Source organism: Octopus bimaculoides, chromosome 13 (assembly GCF_046866305.1).
Source record: "Octopus bimaculoides isolate indiv1 chromosome 13, ASM4686630v1, whole genome shotgun sequence".
NCBI lineage: Eukaryota > Metazoa > Mollusca > Cephalopoda > Octopoda > Octopodidae > Octopus > Octopus bimaculoides.
The window spans coordinates 53,556,062-53,575,612 of NC_142940.1; the positions used below are offsets into that span (position 1 = coordinate 53,556,062).

Here is a 19,551-nt window from a genome sequence, read left to right on the forward strand (position 1 = left end):
ATATCATCATCATCGTTTGTGCAATCATTAAACTGTGGCCATACTGGAGCACCACCTCGAGGAATTTTAGTTGAATTAATTGACTTCAGTACTTATTTTCTCTTTTAAATCTGGTACTTCATCTATTGGTCTTGCCAAACTGCTAAGTTATGAGGACACTTGTTGTCAAGCAATGGTGGGGGACAAACACACACACAAGGCCCAAGGCTATTGTAGAGAACACTGGCCCAAGGTGCTACACGGTGGGACTGAACCTGGAACCATGTGGTTGGGAAGCAAACTTCTTGATGGACATTTTCAGGTTCTGTCAACCAAATCTACTCACAAAGATTTGGTTGGACCAAAGCTAGAGAAGAAAACACTTGCCCAAGGTGCTAAACAGTGGGTTTGAACCTAAAACCATGTAGCTGGGAAGCAAACTTCTTAACCACACAGCCAATTTCTATGTCTGTCATCCGTTTACAGCTATGTGTTACAGACTTTAATAAATTCACACAAATATAAGCAACACAACACATGAAGAGAAAAGAGATTTATTTCAAAAGGTTCATTAAAAAAACAAATGAAAATAAAAAATTCTAAAGAGAAAATCCTTCTTCTCGGAATTGCAGTTTAGAGTATATTCAACTGAGCTTCCATTAAAATGTGTGGATCAGTCATTGTCTCACTGAATTCATGAGCTGAAAGTAGAAAAGAAAAGAAATAAAGAGATGAGATGGCAGAATAAATATTAAGGTGTCTCTATAAGTGCAGCCATTCAACCTGCAAGAAATAGTTGCTAAAATCTCCCTTATATCACATCTTACCATCCTAACAATGAACAATGAAAAGGGACACATTACATAATCTAATTCCAGAAACACTATGCCTGAAAACACAGCTGGAATGCTTTTAATCACAAAGTAGCTAGATCAGGGCTGATCTTGTGTTAAAAAGCAGCAACAAGAAGAGATAGCTAATATAAGAGCAATATTTATGGTGTTGATGTATAAACCCTTTACTGTTCAGCTTACTCAGTAAAACATAAATCTTATATTATTTTGAATTAATCAAGCATTTTCTCATGGCTTTGAGATTTAGATGATGTGGATGTTTATTCCTGGAATGACATTGTAGGGTAGGTATGAAAGGGCTATCTGGCCGGTTTAACTGCTAAAAGTATAAACAATGACATTAATGTATTAGGTTTGTATAAAACTAGTTAATGTTTTAGCAATGCAGAATAATCTGAGGTAGGACAGACGCAGAGTAACAGTGATGGACACTACACAGTAAGGTGTATAAAGATGTGTGTGTGTGTGTGTGTGTGTACACACTTTTGTAAATGTTGGTGTGGTTGTGAAGCAATAGTGACCTTGGAGCATAATAACCTGAACATATTACCAGAACAAGTGGAATTGTGTGTATTTTGGGGTGAAATATCAGGAATTGAAATAAAGAAGTGGGAAGTCGGTAATTGGTATGTGTGTGTGCGTGTATGTGCATGTGTGTGTGTGTGTGAGAGAGAGAGAGAGAGAGAGAAGTGGAGAGGGAATAAGAAAATAAAAATGGATGAAATAAGGAAGGAAACAAAGAAATAAACAACAATAAAGGAAACAAAAGCATAGGGGGGAGAGAGAAATGAGATGAAAGTAATAATGAGAACTGTTAACAAGAAGGAAGTCAATTGTGCATCAACAAGAGGAGTTTTCCTGTTGAATAGAAGAGAGAGAGAGAGAGAGAGAGAGAGAGAGAGAGAGAAAGAGAGAGAAAGAGGTGTACTGGTCATTATAGTCAAGTAGTTGTTGTGGTCAGTGGTCAGAAGAAATAAAACCTAGAAAAATAATTAGTTCCTTAAAATATCGGCTTCAAGTGTTTCCTATTCTCGGTGCTTGTCATGGTTCGGGTATCTTTTGGCAACAAAATTCACCACTGGACAGATTAGCTTGAAATAACCAAATCTTCTTAATCTAAACTGCTGTTTGTAGTTGTTGACACAGTGTTTGCATTGTCATTGATGATGCTGTGACCTTGAAGCATTGTTGTCATCGTCGTCGTCATCGCTACATCTGCTAGCATTACCATCACCACCACTTCTATATCACAGTATGGCACCTTGGACACGTATCCTCTTATGTAGTAGTTCTCAACCAGGGTCCAAATAAGATTTTGTTCTTAAATCTTATTAGCAATCAATTGGTTATACTTCTACAATTTCTTTTATTCTTTTATTTGTTTGTTGTTTGACTGCGGCCATGCTGGAGCATGGCCTTTAGCCGAACAAATCGACACCAAGATTTATTCTTTGTAAGCCTAGTACTTCTTCTATCAGTCTCTTTTGCCGAACTGCTAAGTTGCAGGGACAACCACAGACATACAAACATATACATATATATATATATATATATATATATATATATATATATATATACATATGTATATATATGTATATATATGTATATATATGTATATATATATATATATATCAACTTTAAATAGAGCTCAAAACTGATCCGTTGAAAATACTTTATTACAATAATAATAATAATAATGAAATTGACCTATGTACATTTCGATGGAACATCCAGAATGATTAATACATATCATAAGATATTATAAAATATTATAAAATATAGGATACTCGATCTCCTCGGGGTCCCATTATTATTGCTATTATTATTATTATTATTATTAGTAGTAGTAGTAGTAGTAGTAGTAGTAGTAGTAGTAGTAGTAATATACAGCCAATAAAACCAGAAAACATTCAAATCCAATTTTCATAGTTGACCCATAAAACAGTATTTAAACTGGCCATATCCAGCCCAAACATTCTACCTGTTTATGTTCAAACTGGTTAGATCTGACCTCTCTAACAATGTCATTCTCAAAATAAATAATCACATCATTGAAATCTTAGAACTACAAGATAAAACAGGAAATTTATATCCCAGAATCAAAGGCAGTCACAGGTTGATTGATATCGAAAGAGTTAAGGGGAAGTGAATGAAGTTATATGCGTTAGAAACGAAATTAAGATGAAGTTAAGAGAAAAATACCAGTATAACTGTACTTTATATGACCTGGAATCCTACAGACATAAATGGGTGGCCTTCATTTTAAGCTAAAATACATTTACTCCTTCAGAAAGACCATGCCTAATTTTATAATTAGATTTTTTTTTTAAATTCTTTTTACTTAGCAAAGAATGTCCACACACACACACACACACACACATACAAATGGCCATAACACACAAAACCCATATATAGATAGACACACATACAGAGGATAGTGGAGAGTGTATCATTGCTGTAGGCTAAGTAAGTATGGTGTTTAATCTATGTTCAACATTGAGTGTACTGTGCAGCAACAAGAGGGAGAGAGAGGGGGGGAGAAATGGTGAGAGGACCATGTATCACAGTTCAACACACCTCACATGCACACACATATATGAAAGGTTGTTATTTAGTTAAAGCTAATTGTTGCATATTTACCATAAATTCACAACACCCTGTCTGTTACGTCTAATAATAAACACAAAGTTAATCATTAAGGACAAAAGGGGGGGGAGAAAGAAAGAACAACCCACCCTGGGAGAAATAATCTGAATTTAACAATAAAATATAAAAGAGTGAGATGTGAGCAACTTGAAGTAAAATATAATAATGATATATAATTAGTAGAGAAATTTTGAGGACTAATTAGTGTGTGAAATATGAGGAGGATTAAGGCTTGATGTAGCTAGGTCAAATTTGCAACAATAGAGAAGATGACAACTATGACAATGATGACAATGATAACAACATTGATGATGATAATGACAATGCTAATGGTGATGATGATGATGACACAAGGCAGGATGGATTAATACTTCTTAGACTCATAGAATAATACAAGCATTGATAGTGACATAGTAAGGAGTGACAAAGTAACATAATTCTAGAACTTTACACATTACTTGATGCACAAGACAAGTGCAACAAATCTGCAGTGTAGTAAGCAAGATATGGGACAGAGAAGAAAAAAAAGAAGCATATGAAGCATATGAAGGTGGCAGTGGTGATAATGATGGTGGTGGTGGTGGTGGTGTTTGTGATGGTAATGGAAGAAGGAAAGAGAGGATGCAGTATATTTAATAGCTTACCGACATGAAAGTATTAAAGTTCACAGAAATGACTGATGAAAATACACCACCACAGGAGTGGAGTCACTATTTAAAAACAAATTATAACAAAGCTGAAATGAAATTTTGAATCAAACACATGAAGGATCTGGAAGTCCATGAGTAATTGTTGGAAAAGGTTAGCACCAGAAAATGTATAAAACACAGGATGGGTTTGAGGTTCAATCTCAGCATGTGTAACATGGGAAGTTCCTTAACATAGGATTCTGAGTTTTCCTAGGGTGGCCTTTTTTTATATTTCATCTGTAAATTAAATTGTTACATGATTTTCCACCACTGGAGCCTTTAGAAGATATATTTGTTAAGAATGGCTGTTAAGTTAGTATCTGGAACATAATTTATCATGAAATATAGACAGAAGGTACTAAATCTAGATTACTTTAAAACAGGAATTTTGTATCAAAGAACAAAAGGTAGATTCAGATGGAATGATATCAAAAGTGTTAACGTTTGTCCTCTGGTGAAATTGATAAAAATCCAATACAAAAATACATAAAACTAAGGTACTAAAAGTACCTGAGCTGATAAAGCAGGGAAAAAATAACTATACCATCGACAGAAGTAGAAGAAATAAAACAACTAACCTAGCCAAACTGATAAACTCATATGACTCAATAAAGAAAACCCTGCACAGAACAGGGTTTATCAAGAGAATATTTCATGGCTTAGTTGAATAGTTAGTTCTTTTTTAAAACACCATTTACCAACATAACATACAAAGATACATACACAGAAAGACATATATTTGCTATATATTTATTACAAGACGTGGAAGTAACAAAGAAGTGTTTTGTCCATAAAGACAAGAGAGTATATTTTACATGTATATATACTGAGTGTGAGTGGGGGATTCTTATAAATAATGGAATGTACGGAGTAAGTTGTAGTCTTCTGACCCGTATAAGAAGGCTGTAATTCTAAATAAGAACAGATTCAATTTGTAATGATCTGCCTAACCCATAAAAGCATGGAAAAGTGAATGTAAACACTTTCCAAAATTTAGGAAAATCTTTGCACAAGAAACTTCAGGTCCATGTGTAACTCCTGTAGTATTTTCAGCTTAAAAATAATGTGTATGTAAATACATAAACACTCACAGGCACACAGGCACATATACGTGTGTGTGTGTGTGTGTGTATACAGAAGTGAAAGGATTCTCACCCTTACCATTTTTTTTTTATTATCTGACTGACACATGTTAGCTGAGGAAAATTTTTAATAGATACTTTATAAAAAAATTAAATAAAAAAAAAGGAGAAACATTATTGAGGAGTTATTAATTAATGAATAAATAATTAGATCTCATTATATGTCAGCTATTTTAAGATCTGACATCCAACTATGAAGCAAGATAGAAAAGTAATGACTGCTCAGCTTGAAAGTCACAAAGCCTAGTGTTTGTACCTAGAATGCATATAACCTATATAAATGAGGCAATTCATCGAAATAATTGGCCTCTATCCCAACCAATAAGGACACACACACACACACACACACATGTATGCACACATGCACAAACATCTCAGATAAATTAACTTAGAAGCAATTAATCTAGCCTAGATACCAAACTGTGTCAATACTTGTGTTCACTAAGTGAATGGTAAGCTAGGATTGTTCAGTTTCCATCAACAGTAAATTTTTGATTATCTACTCCATTTTTACTTTCCATAATTGAATAAACAAGGGCTGCTGACTGGAAAAAAGAGAAAGAGAGAAATAAAGGAAGGAGAGAGAAAGAGAGAGAGAAGGGTATTCTAACCTGAATTTAAAAATTTTTCTTAAAGGTTGCACCAAGGTATGCTTTAAGGTCCACCAGTCTCTCTCTCCCCCCCTCTCTCTCTCTCTCTCTCTCTCTCTCTCTCCTTCTCTCTCTCTCTCTCCCAGACTTGTGTTGTCATCTCTTTCTCACACACTCATACATACATTTCATTTATATACAATCTCATTTCCACATCAAATATAGGATCCATTAAACAATCTGCAATAGGACTTCTCAACCTAGTTTTACTCAACAGCAGCATTAAAGTAGAAACATTAAACTGCTGAAGATAACACACTAATAACAGCACTTCTTAACTATTTTGCTAACACATATCAGAGTTTCCATGGAGTTTACTGTTTCACTTTGATATCTTCAGTTGGCATAATGATCTTTGATAACTTCACGTTTAAACATTACCTACCTACCAAGCTGAACAAACTATTGCCATATTATACCTTCAAAACTCATGAGTTAATTCAGAATCTAAAGTATGTATAACCTGACCAATTGGTTAGTGAGGAGATATGATAAATAGTTATATTCAAGTAGCTGAAAACTGTTATTATAGTAACAGAATTTACAGGAAGGGTGGTGGTGGCAGTGGTGGCAGGTTAAAATATTCATTTCGAATTTTGACACAAGGCCAGACAGAGGCTAATTCAATTATATCAATCCCAGCTCTCAACTGGTACTTATTTTTATCAACTACAAAAGGATAAAAGGCAAAGTTGACCTCTACAGAATCTGAACTCTGAATGTAAAAACAGACAAAGTGCCACTACACATTCTGCTCATCATGCTAACAATTCTGCGAGCTCGCCACCTTGTGCTGGGTTAATATATTAACCAAACTGACTTACAGACAGCTCTTCCTCTTCATTGTCATTCAATTTAAAACTCATTTTGTACAATAGCATGAGTTTTGTTTCATCACATTGGTAAGAATAGTCTGTATGGATAGAGTTCACTTCATAACCACATAGTTTTTGGTTCTGCCCAACTGTATGGCACCCAAGGCAATAAGCATTTACTATAACCTAAGACTGACCACAATGCCTTGCAACCGAAACTGACAGACAGAAATTGTATGGAAGTCAGTTGAATATATTTCTATATCTATGTGTACACACACACAAAGACATACACACAAGCATGCATGTATATATTTATGTGGGTATGTATGTATATATGTATACATATGATTATTTACTCTTGTGTGTCTTCACATGATGCCATTTCAGCAAAAATGGTGTTGCTATGTTTATATCTGTAAACAATGTGCCCAGTAGCTCTGTCGTTTTGACTAGTGAAGACCAGTGGAATAATAACATTAATAATAATAATAATAATACTTTACTTGAAAATCTAATAAGGATCAGTGACAGAATACTGTCCCTATAAGTCTGTTGAACGCATACAAGTATGGAAAAAAGAAAAATAAACTACAGATGCAAAAGTAAAACTTATACTAATGATGATGATGATGATGATGATGATGCTAACAAGTCGCATAGCAACAAGAATTGCTTCTTGTTTGAGCAGCAATTTGAGTATTAGATGCTTGATGCTTCTTCACCTACAAGTAGATATATTATTACAGCAGCCTTCTAACATGCCACCATATTTGTCAAGCCATTATATTTTACATTGTGTCAACTAATGACTGTCACAAAAGCAGAGAACTTGTTTGTAACAGTTTTACTCATTCATATCAAGTGTATTGCTAATTAAACCATAGAAACAGAAGTCATACAATCTCTCCCTCTCTCTCATTTCAATTTGGTTTCTGCTGGTCAAAGTAGCCAATTAACCTTAGTCAACCCAGTCATCTGCTCAGGATCTACTCTGAATCACTGATTGACACATACTTTAATTGAAAATGCATTTACTGTGAAAAGAAAACAAAGGACAATATTTTATATATGAACAAGTCTAGCTGTAAACAGAATTCTCAGTTTACAAAGTAAGATACAAGGATAGAAGGAGCCTTTTTCTTCTTATGTAACACACGTTTTTTAACGGTAAGCACTCTATCATTTTGGATTAGATTGGATTGCCCATGCTCGGTCCACTGCAGGACAAAGACCCCAGCATGTTCCCTCCACCAGAGAATGGCTTGAGATCATACAGGTTTGATGAGCCTACTCTGCTACACTGGCTTAACATGGTTTGACAGTGGGATGCAGTTTTTTAATATTCATACTCAGGAGTGGTTAAGTTGATTACATCAACCCCAGTGCTCAACTAGGACTTATTTTATCAATTCTGAAAGGATGAAAGGCAAAGTCAACCTTGGCAGAATTTGAACTCAGAATGTAAAGACAAACAAAAGAGCACTAAGCATTACATTCAGTATGCTAATTCTGCCAGCTCACCACCTATCATAAAGTGAAATTAATTTTTGTAGGAACAAGCATGGCTGTGTGGTTAAGAAGTTTACTGCATGGCTTTGAGTTCTGTTCCACTGTGCAGCATTTTGGGCAAAGGTCTTATACTATAACAATGAGCAGACCAATGCCTTGTAAGGGAATTTGGTAGATGGAAACTGAAAGAAGCCTGTTGTATGTGTCTCTGCACATTTCTTATCTCCTATCTTTTATTTGTTTCAGTCATTGGACTGCAGTCATACTGGAGCACCATCTTCAAAGGTTTTAGTCAAACAAACGAAACCCAGTACTTATTCTATTGTTCCCCTTTGTTGAACCACTTAGTCGTGGGGATGTAAACAAACCAATGCCAGCTGTCAAGTGGTGGAGAGGGACAAACAGAAAAGTACACACACACGCGCGCACACACACACACACGCGCACACACACACACACACACACAAATTCTGCACTTGAGTTCCTCTGGAATAAAAATTCTCTTATGATTAAAAAAACAAAAAACAAAAAGGCAAGTGTTGGCAACAGAAAAGCACCCCGTTATAAAAACCCAATCCCAAGTACCTCTCCACCTAATCTTTGCTAGTATGGGAAAACAGGCATTCAAACAAACAGTGAGCAAATACTGTCAAACAACAAACACTTTACCATAAACTGCAACCAATTAATATTTCCATGTTGAGCAGATTTTCTTGAGACATCAATGCCAACACATGGATCTCATTATTTATTCCTTTTCAACGGCTTTAGGCATATATGGAGTTTGTTTATTGCAAACATAAAGCAAGCAACAAAAAATCAGAGCTATGCTACAATTTAATATATGTATATATATAGGCTGTTATGATACATTAGGACTTTGTTACAATGAACAATCATATAATGATTGACGTAATTGCAGATTTTTTCCAGAAAAACTTTAGATGGGGGAAATTAGCTCAACTCTGTTCCACTAATTGTTTTCTTTTACACATTGATAGAATTTAATTCACAAATATCCACAAGTTTTGTAACTCGATCAGTCTCATTAAAGCACCACCAGCAACAAACAACAATAATAATAATCCGTTCTACTATAGGCTCTAGGCCTGGAATTTTGGGAGAGGGGTTAAGTCAATTACTTTGATCCCCAGTACTCAACTGGTACTTAATTTATCAACCCTGGAAGGATGAAAGGCAAATTCGACCTCGGCAGAATTTGAACTCAGATCGTGAAGATGAGTAAAATGCTCAGTAGCATTTTTCCTGGCAAGCTAATGATTCTGCCAGCTCGCTTCCTTAATAATAATAATAATAATAATAATAATAATAATAATAATAATAATAATCAATCGATTACATCAGCACTCAACTAGTGCTCATTTTATCAACCCTGAAAGGATGAAAAGCAAAGTTGATTTTGATGAGATTTGAACTCATCACATAAAGAACCAGAAGAAATGCTGCTAAGCATTTTCTCTGATATACTAACAATTCAAGTAGCCTCCTGCCTTCTCAATAATAAGAATAATAATGTAGCTTTCTTATTTTGGCGCATGGCCAAAAATTATTCTAGGGGAATGAGGTTAGTCAATTATATTGACCCCCAAGTACTCAAGGTAGCAATTATGTCATCCACCTTGAAATGATGAGAGACACAGTTAACTTTGATGGAATTTAAATGTAAAGAGTCAGAAGAAATGCTGCTGAGGATTTTGCCCAGCATGCTAAGGATTCTATCAATCCTAATAATATTAGGTTGTCAAGAAAGTTCTTGCGGTTTTTAACCTTTAAATTCAGATGCACATATCTCAGCTCAAACAAAACTTTATTAGTCAGTGGTAGTCTGAAGGCGAGAGGTCTGGTGAGTATGTCAGATGAGGCAGAGTTTTGTAGCCTAATTCGTTCAACTTCTGCAGGGTCAGTTGTGCGACATGCGGCCAAGCGTTGTCATGGAGAAGAATTGGTCCTTTTCTATTGACCAATGCTGGCTGTTGTAGTCGGAGTTTTTTATGCATTTCATCCATTTGCTGAAAGTACTTCTCTGCTATAATGGCTTCGCCTGGATCCAAAAAGTTGTGATGGATGAGACCGGCCGCAGACCACCAAACAGTTACCATGACCTTCTTTTGGTGCAACTTTGGCCCCAGGAAGTGCCGTGGAGCTTCACTGGCATCCAACCACTAAGCTGAGCATCACCAGTTGTTGTAGAGAATCCACCTTTCATCGCAAGTCACAATCCGGTCGAGAAACGGGTCATTTTTGTTGCATAAAAGAAGGGAAGATGACACTTCAAAATGGCGTTTTTTTTTTTTGGTTGTCGTTCAATTCGTGCGGCACCCATTTCTCAAGTATTTTTGTTTTTCCAATCTCTTTCAAGTGGTTGGAAATTGTCGTGTACATTACGTCTAATTCAGAAGCAAGCTCTTGAACAGTTGTGTGTGGACTGGCTTCCACTAAGGCTTTTAGTCAACATCCGATGGCCGACCATTACGCGTATCATCTTCAAGACTCTCATAACTGCTACGAAATTTCTGGAACCACTATTGTGCTGTACGTTCATTAGTGGTTCCTGGGCCAAATGCATCGTTGATATCGTGAGCTGTTTCAGCAGCTTTTCGGCCTAGCTTGAACTGGAATAAGAAAATTGTGCGAATTTGCTTTTTGTCCATGCATTTAATGTTCCGGAAAAAATGGCCTAATTATTCAGAAAGAAAAAGAGTAACACGATTAGATAGAGCGAAAAATGGGCTTTATTTAAAGCCAAAATTTAAAATTCCGCAAGAACTTTCTTGACAACCTAATAGTAATAGTAGTATTAATAATGATGATAGTTTCAAATTTTGGCACAAGGCCAGCAGGTTTGGTGGAGAGGGTAAGTCAATTACATCAACCCCTGTGTTCAACTGGTACTTATTTAATCAACTCTGAAAGGATGAAAGGCAAAGCCAACCTCAGCGGAATTTGAACTCAGAACATAAAGCTGGACAAAATTCTGCTACACATTCTACCCAGCATGCTAATGATTTTGCCAGTTCGCCACCTTAATAATAATATAATAATAAACAGTGCTTACTTTATAAACCATGAAGGTTGACAAAAACATGGAGGGCGGTAATAATAACAACTCAATAATTAATAGACACAAAACAACTCTGACAGCAGCAACATTTTTCATCCTAGGCATCTGTTAATAGAACAATCTATCCAAGAAAGAGAGTAACCCAATTCCAGTTTTGCACATGGGAAGCTCCTCAACTGTTGCAGTTGAAGCACTAAATGATTAATGGCAAACACTCATTATTTTCTGTTCAGGTAACTAAGTTCTCTTTAAGTGTGATTTAGCATCCAATCCCTCGCAATACAAAATATGTTATTTCTGTCAATGACCCTGCAATCACAACAAGCAATTGTTTCAGTTCACACTAACACTGCAATAAAAATCTGCACAAGATAGAAACCTATCTACAACTGCTACCAACCTTACTTTGTCTTATCCTTTCTTTATTTACTTTTCAGAAACCGAGAATAAGTACATTTCTCTTTCTCTGTCTATAATCTATTATAGCTCAATAAAATTTTTTAATAATACCACCCAGCTTTGAAACGAGACAGTGTGATATTATTTTTCATCCAAGCCAATTGTCAGCCTACCAAAAACATGGATTTTTATCTAAAGGAAAGATTTTGTCTAAGACTCAGTTCCCTTGACTATTTATTGTCAGTGTATCCAACATATTAGCAGCCCACTGAAGAGGAAAAATTATTAGGTTATAAAAGCTAGACTGATACCAAATATATTCTTTTATAACCATGTGATTCCTGTAACACCATTGGCACTAACCAGCTGAGAACTTTGCTTATGGTATTAGTGAAGACATGATGGTTAGAGTGTTGAGCTCTTGATCGTAAAGTGGTAGGTTCAACTCATGAACCAAACAGTGCATTAAGTCCTTAAGTAAAGCACTGTATTTCATGTTGTTCCATTCTACTCAACTGGAACGAGTACCAGTCGAGTGCTGGCACAGACCCCGCTCTGTGTCTCTCTACTCATGAATATGCAAGCACTTAAAACAATTAGCAAAAGTATGGTTCATGCTACATAATAGCTTGTGAGTCATGGCTATGAATGAATGAAGTTCACCACCATCTCAAGAAAGAAATCAAAACACCTAGTATTTGTTTATGCTATGCTTTTGTTTCTACCATAACCTCCACAGCTTCAACAACAAATTTCCTGAACCTTTGTGGATACCAACCTGCAAGGCTTGCTGCTGCTGGTTCTATGATAACAAATTTGTTGTTTTAAAGTGATCTAAATTAAAATTTCCCTTCAAATATTCATAGCAAACATTCGTTGTCGTCGTCGTCATCATTTAACGTCTGCTTTCCATGCTAGCATGGGTTGGACGATTTGACTGAGGACTGGTGAAACCCGATGGCTACACCAGGCTCCAATCTGATTTGGCAGAGTTTCTACAGCTGGATGCCCTTCCTAACGCCAACCACTCAGAGAGTGTAGTGGGTGCTTTTATGTGCCACTGGCACGAGGGCCAGTCAGGTGGTACTGGCAACGGCCACGCTCGAAATGGTGTATTTTACGTGCCACCTGCACAGGAGCCAGTCCAGCGGCACTGGCAACGATCTTGCTCGAATATGTATGTATATGCGTGTGCGTGTGTCTATAGATATATGTATATTCATTATCTGTATTATTATCTGTATTATTATCTGTATTATTATCTGTATTATTATCTGTATTATTTTATCTTTTGCTTCAGTCACTAGACTGTGGCCATGCTGGGTTGCCACCTTGAAGAATTGTAGTCAAACTTATCAACCCCAGCACTTACTATATTTTTGTAAAGCATGGTACTTATTCTATCGGTCCCTTTTGCTGAACAGCTAAGTTAGGGGGACATAAACACACCCACACCAGTTGTCTAGCAGTGGTGGGTGGACAAACACAGACACAAAGATACATGTACACACACACACACACATATATTCAACAGGTTCCATTCAGTTTCGATCTACCAAATCCACTCACAAGGCTTTAGTTAGCCTAAGGTTATAATAAAAGACACTTGCCCAAGGTGCCATACAGTGGAACTGAACTCAGAACCATGTACTTAGGAAGCAAACTACTTACCACAGAGCCACATTTGCACTTAGTAACAGCAAAGTTATTTAACTATACTCAATATTTCCAAAATTAATTGAGACAGAGTGAATGTATTTTAACTCAGATATGGTAGCAAAAGGGTTAAAAAAGAAGAAAAATAAATATCTTTATCTGTATAGGTTAGCCTATTTTTATCCTTATCTCTAGAGTCAAGACACTATGTTCTGTTCTATTATTTGTGAATTGGGAAATTTAATTCAGATTGTTTGTTTTTTCTCTCAAGTAATGCGACAAAAATAAAAGACTATGCGAAGGTCACAAGTGATGAAATAGATACTGCATACCATTTTCTATTCATTAGAATATACCTTAATGGTTAAGCAATCTCCAAAAACAATGCCCACTTCTCAGCCAATGTATTAAGTTCAAGAGAAAAACTTGAAGAATATGTAAACATGAAATATAACAAAACAGAGACAGAAAAATAATGACAGGAAAATGACTCTATATATATATCAAAAATGAAATAAGAAATACTTCAATAGCAGTGCAACATATGAAAGTTATTTGACATCCCAGAGGAGTAACTGATGGAATTACATGATTCACTCTTAGCAATGAGGGAAACCATTTGGATAGACAGTCCAAAATATATTCTTCAGAATAAGATTTTTGCTTTCCTTGGTCTTGCAATAAGTAGTACTGGTAGTGGTGGGTGGTAGTTGTGGTAGCAGAAGCAGCATCCAGATAATGTCATGCAAGAGACCAATAGGAATTTATACTATTGAAGGGACTTCAATAGAGCCCTGAGCTGATTGAGAACATACAACCATACAGTTTATCTCTAACTGCACTGATACATAATACAAAAATACTTTACACACACAAGGCATAGTGAATAAACTGTTGTCTAAATTATGCAAAAGTGAAAATAACACAATGACATCTCATTTTAACAGATATATTTACCAAAATTGCATAAAAAATATTTTGAAAAAATAAAGAGTAAATTTATTGAATAAAATTGCCACTGGCTTCAATCACAGCCTCTAGATGACTTAAGAATCTTCTGCAGCTCCCGGATAGTTTCCCTGTTTAAGTTGATGAATGCAGTCATAATCCTTGCCGTCAGTTCATCTTTGGTGTTACAAGAGGTTTTGTTGGTCTCTTGCTCAACTGCGCCCCACATATAATAATTAAAGAGGTCGCAGTCTGGGGAGTTAAGTGGCCAGATGTTAGGAGTGATGTGGTCAAAAAATTGTCTGACAGCCATGACTGGGTTCTCCTGCTTGTGTGGCATGGTGCAGAGTCCTGTTGCCAGACATAGGGTCTTCCAGCAGCCACCCTCTTGACCCAGGGCAGCACTACCTTCTCCAGGCACTTGATGTAGGCCTCCGTGTTGAGTCTGAGGTTGTGTCCATCGAACATCTACGATAATCTTGATGACATAGCTATAGGTTCATATAAGCTTCATACTTGTCACTCACTGCTTGCCTCTTCTCTTTATTTTCACCCACAAAAGATAAATAAATATAACAGCCCTTAATTCTACTATAAAGACAAATAAAATAATCCTTAACCCTCCTGTATCTGGAAAGCAACAAATTGGCAGAGTTGTTAGAGTAATGACTAAAGTGTTCCATGGTACTTGTTCTGACTCTCTGCACTGTGAGTTGAAGTCATGCGAAGGTCAACTTGCCTTTCATCCTTTTAGGGTTGATAAAAAAGCAGCAATCCAGAGCAAAGTGTAGATAGAACAATTAGAAAGCTGAACACGATGTCATGTAGTATCAGTTCTGGCTCTATGCATCCTGATGGCAACACTTGCAATGACGTAAGTGCTAAGCCATACTGACCCAAGTCAACAATGCTTCCCTTGGATGAACATTGGTGGTGCAGAGTGGAGAGAGTTGCATGTATGGGCTAACATATACAGATGTGTAGTCACTATTGATCGATGGAGGCCAAGAGAGAGAGAGAGAGAGGTGGGAGGAGAGGGGAGGGAGAGAGCTCGATGTATAGTAGAGTTTTGAAGAACTGCTTCAACATAGGAGAGAATAAAAAAAAAAAGCTACTTTGTCTAACTTAATATATCAACAATCACCGAGTCAACAACATGGATATGTATTATAAACACTGTAGATAATAGCATGGGATTTATCTTAAAAGAAAAATACCTCAATGGTCACCATTAATGGTCATAGTGTTGATTTAATTCCCAAGCTTAGTTTTCAATCAATGACCATCTTCTGCCAGTTGTGGTTCTTTCAAATGAGGATGTTAAGGATATGTTAAGGAGCGATATGGTTGACAAATCAAAAAATGTTTGTAGAACTTGGCTTAATAACTTGTAAATGCCACAGATATAAGGAATTCCTGCCATTAGCTTTAAGTTTCAGCTTTCAGTTAAAAGAAACAAAGGCCAAGAGGGAATTAACAACTGTTATTGTCAAGAATCTGGCATAACTGAATTCAGTAAGACAACACATACACTGCCCATAATAATAAGAATAGTAATAGTAACAATAATAACAATAATAATAATAATGATTTCACATTTTAGCAAAGAGCCAGCTGTTTTTTGAGGGGTGAGGGCTAGTTGATTACACTGATCCCGGTACTTGATTAGTACTTATTTTATCAGCCCCAAAGGAATGGAAGGCAAAGTCAACTCCAGCAGAATTTGAACTCAGAACATATATACAGATGAAATGCCACTAAGCATTTTGCCTGGAATGCTAATGATTCTGCCAGTTCACCGCCTTAAAAATAATTAATAGTGATAATAATAATTTCAAATTTTTGCCACAAGGGCAGCTTGGGGGAAGTGGGGATGAGTTGATTGCACTGACCCCAGTATTCAACTGGTACTTAATTTATCGACCCCCCCCCCCCCCCCGGATGAAAGGCAAAATTGACCTCAGCAGAATTTGAACTCAGAACATAGCGACAGGCAAAATACCCCTAAGCATTTTGTCCAGCATGCTAACAATTCTGCCAGCTCACCACCTTACATAATAATAATAATAATAATAATAATAATAATAATAATAATAATAATGTTTTTAGTTTACATGGGAGTCTTGATGCTACATTCCTGGATCAGTCTCTGAATATTAAGCCATATTTACATGAAAATTCCACAAGGTATTTTAGAAAACAAATTATTTTCTTTTCTATTTTTTGTTATTCCTATGAGGTCAATAAGACCTTCAAAGACTAATTCAATTACTTGACGTATAATTAATTTTAGAGGTCTGCTCATTTCAGATTCAATTCTGTAACTTACAAGACTGAACACTGGCATGTCACAGAAGTGACAATCCAAATTCAACTTTAAAAAATTTCAACATATGTTGTTTGTTTGGTTTGGTTTTCTTTTTTTGCATTTTGTTTTCCTTTCAGATAAAATTTTACCCCCATTTGGTTTAGGAATTTAGTTGCCTTCATGTGTTTACGGAAGTTATAAAACTTTAGAAATATTTGTCTCTTTTTTCATACCACAACATATATCAAAAAACCTTTTAAAGCAGCAAGCTGTTTATAGTTTCCCTCTTTTCTCTTTCTTCATAGATCAGAACCCCCCATCCCAACTCACCATATGTCCCCAAAGAATTTTAAACAAAAACACAAATATCTAGCAGCAGGCAAAGTTAAACTAATCTTGATTGTCCCCAATTGATTAGCTAGAATAACAACAAAATAGAAACCAGTCAAATTAGATAGCTAGTATAGAAATTTATATTTTTTTTATGCTTTAGGAAGCTTATAAATAAATTCAAGAGGGCCAATGGCATAAATTTAGATAAAGAAACTAAAGAATGATATATTAAATGACAGTATGTGAAAAATTCTCAGTTAACTGAAATTTCCTTTAGACTAGAGAAAGAAAACAAAAGCCTAGCAGTAACTGTTAGTAATACCCACAGAAAAAAAATGAGAAGATAATTTCAAGAAACCAAAAACCAATTTCAGAAAATTTGCTTAGAGGAAAATCTGACCTTTGCAGGCATGTTTCAGACTATTTTGGCCATATCAGCATAGTATAGCTTACACAAGCCTCTTTTCTGAGAAGAGTTACAATTTTTTTAGTCAGTATGAAAAACCTACACAACTTATTATATATGTATATATATATATAACTATCTTTATTCTCGAAAGGTAATAACTGTATTGCTGAAAGGGATCAGTTTGTAGCATTGAGCTTTTGGAAGCAGAATCATCTTAGATAATTCTTATCCAATCTATGTCACTATGGAAAAAGCAAATGTAGCAATGATGACAACAATGATCTTGATGGTGATGATAAACGTAATGAGTAAATTTCAGATATTCTAAATTGCACTATAATAATATTTATTTCCTTCACAGATCCATGGGATTTTTTAATCCAGGCATCAGAAAAATGTTTTTCCTCTAATGAAGAGAAAAAGTGAGAAGGGAAGGAATGAGGAAATGAGTGAAAATGTGTGCAAACATATGTGGTTCATGAAAAGCGCAACAGTTTGATGGATAAGCCTAAAGAAATTCTCCCATAAGATACAGATGTAGCGTACTCAACTAAGATGGTAATAAGCTGGTTGTAGATAATGTAGTGACAGTGGCAAGAGTCTAGAGAAATTTAGAACATAACCTGTATTCCTACAAACATTAATTTTACTGGTAGAATTTAGTTTTGAATCAGCAATAAAGACATATGAATAGGGTATATTCATCAAGGATAAGTGGGGTAAATAAGACAGTAAATAGATAAGTATTTCTATGTTAACTTGTTATACTTCAAAAATAAAAGAAGTATTTGTTTTTCTACACAGACTAGTACATACATTGCAAATTATATACAGATGTGAAGATGATACACATCTAGACAAATAAACTAGACACTCATTATTTATGAGAGACAGGAAGATACAGTTGAGCCAGCTAGAAAGACAAATATTGTTCATACAAAGCAAACAGTTTTAGTTAAAGCCTAAATCTTAACAAAATAACTGTTTTATTGTAAGCTGATATTTTCATAAGATTACATAGATCAACTTTTTGAAAGTAAAATGCAAGGACAAAAACTGTTTAAATCTTTTATGTTAATTTTTCTCTTCAAGCTTACAGGTACAAGAATGACTTAAATCTTCAATATTAACTTTTCCCTTTGGGTTTCTATCTGCAAACATGCATAAATTGTTGAAACAACAAATATTTGGCAGTCTGACACTTTAACTGAAGTTCAACTATGTTGACTGACAGAACCATACAAAGCATCAGGATATCAAATCAGTGTATTTCCCTTTCCAGTTGAAAGCCTGAGGAAGAGTTACAGAGCAGATCATTTTTTTCAACACTTTTGTGGTCAGTGGGATAGGCAACAAGTCATGTCAGCATAGTAATGAGCAATCTTAAGTAACAGAAAAGTGCTGTTCATATTGGTGTTGGTGATCTATCATATGGACATGGTTTAAGTTTAGGCACAGTCTAGAATGTGTCTGCATGAATTTGTTCACTGCACACAGATTTCTGACTTATTAAATTACATTGAAGAGTTACTATAATATTTAGGAAAGAAGGGCATGTAGTAATTATTGTTAAAGAGATAGTATGGCCAGCACGATTAAGGATGTGACTTTCCGTCTAAGAAGATCAAATCTTCAAAAAATTCTTCAAGTACCACTTGAAGCATAAAGAAATACTGTACTCCAGTAAATTATATGGAAGGCGAGAGTCAGTAGTAGAGAATATGACCTGGAGGAAAGGATCAGTGCATTAATTTTTTTTTTGTTTTTAACATCTTTTAGTCAAGAAAGAAGGCAGTGCTCACGGCCTATTGCAGCACATTCAAGACTAATGAGCAAACAAGAGGAATATATCTTCAAACCAGTGACCTAACCCATCTTCAGAAAAGGAGAGGTTTGTGGTCATGAGTGTTGGGTAATGACTGAAAGAATATGATCATGAATACAAGTGACTGGCATGAGGTTCCTCTGAAGTAACATTACTCGACAGAGTGTGAAGTTCAGAAAGCAGGGAGTCTCTCCAGGTTGAATTAATACTTCTCTGCATTTAGAGGTCACAACAGTATTACTACTGACATGTGATTTGAGTGTGGCAGAAAAGAACTGCAAGATAGATTTTTGAAGCCAAGCCA

At 35.6% G+C, this 19,551-nt stretch overlaps 1 protein-coding gene across 1 annotated transcript in view; it reads right to left on the reverse strand.

The window, feature by feature from the left end:
• Window positions 1-517: 517 nt before the first annotated feature.
• Window positions 518-19,551, reverse strand: part of LOC106877729 (proteasome maturation protein) — a 62,455-nt gene continuing 43,421 nt past the window's right edge. Inside the window, exon 6 of the mRNA XM_014926702.3 lies at window positions 518-680. Coding sequence (XP_014782188.1) covers window positions 613-680 — 68 coding nt within the window. The 3' untranslated portion in view covers window positions 518-612. The remainder of the gene's footprint in view (window positions 681-19,551) is intronic.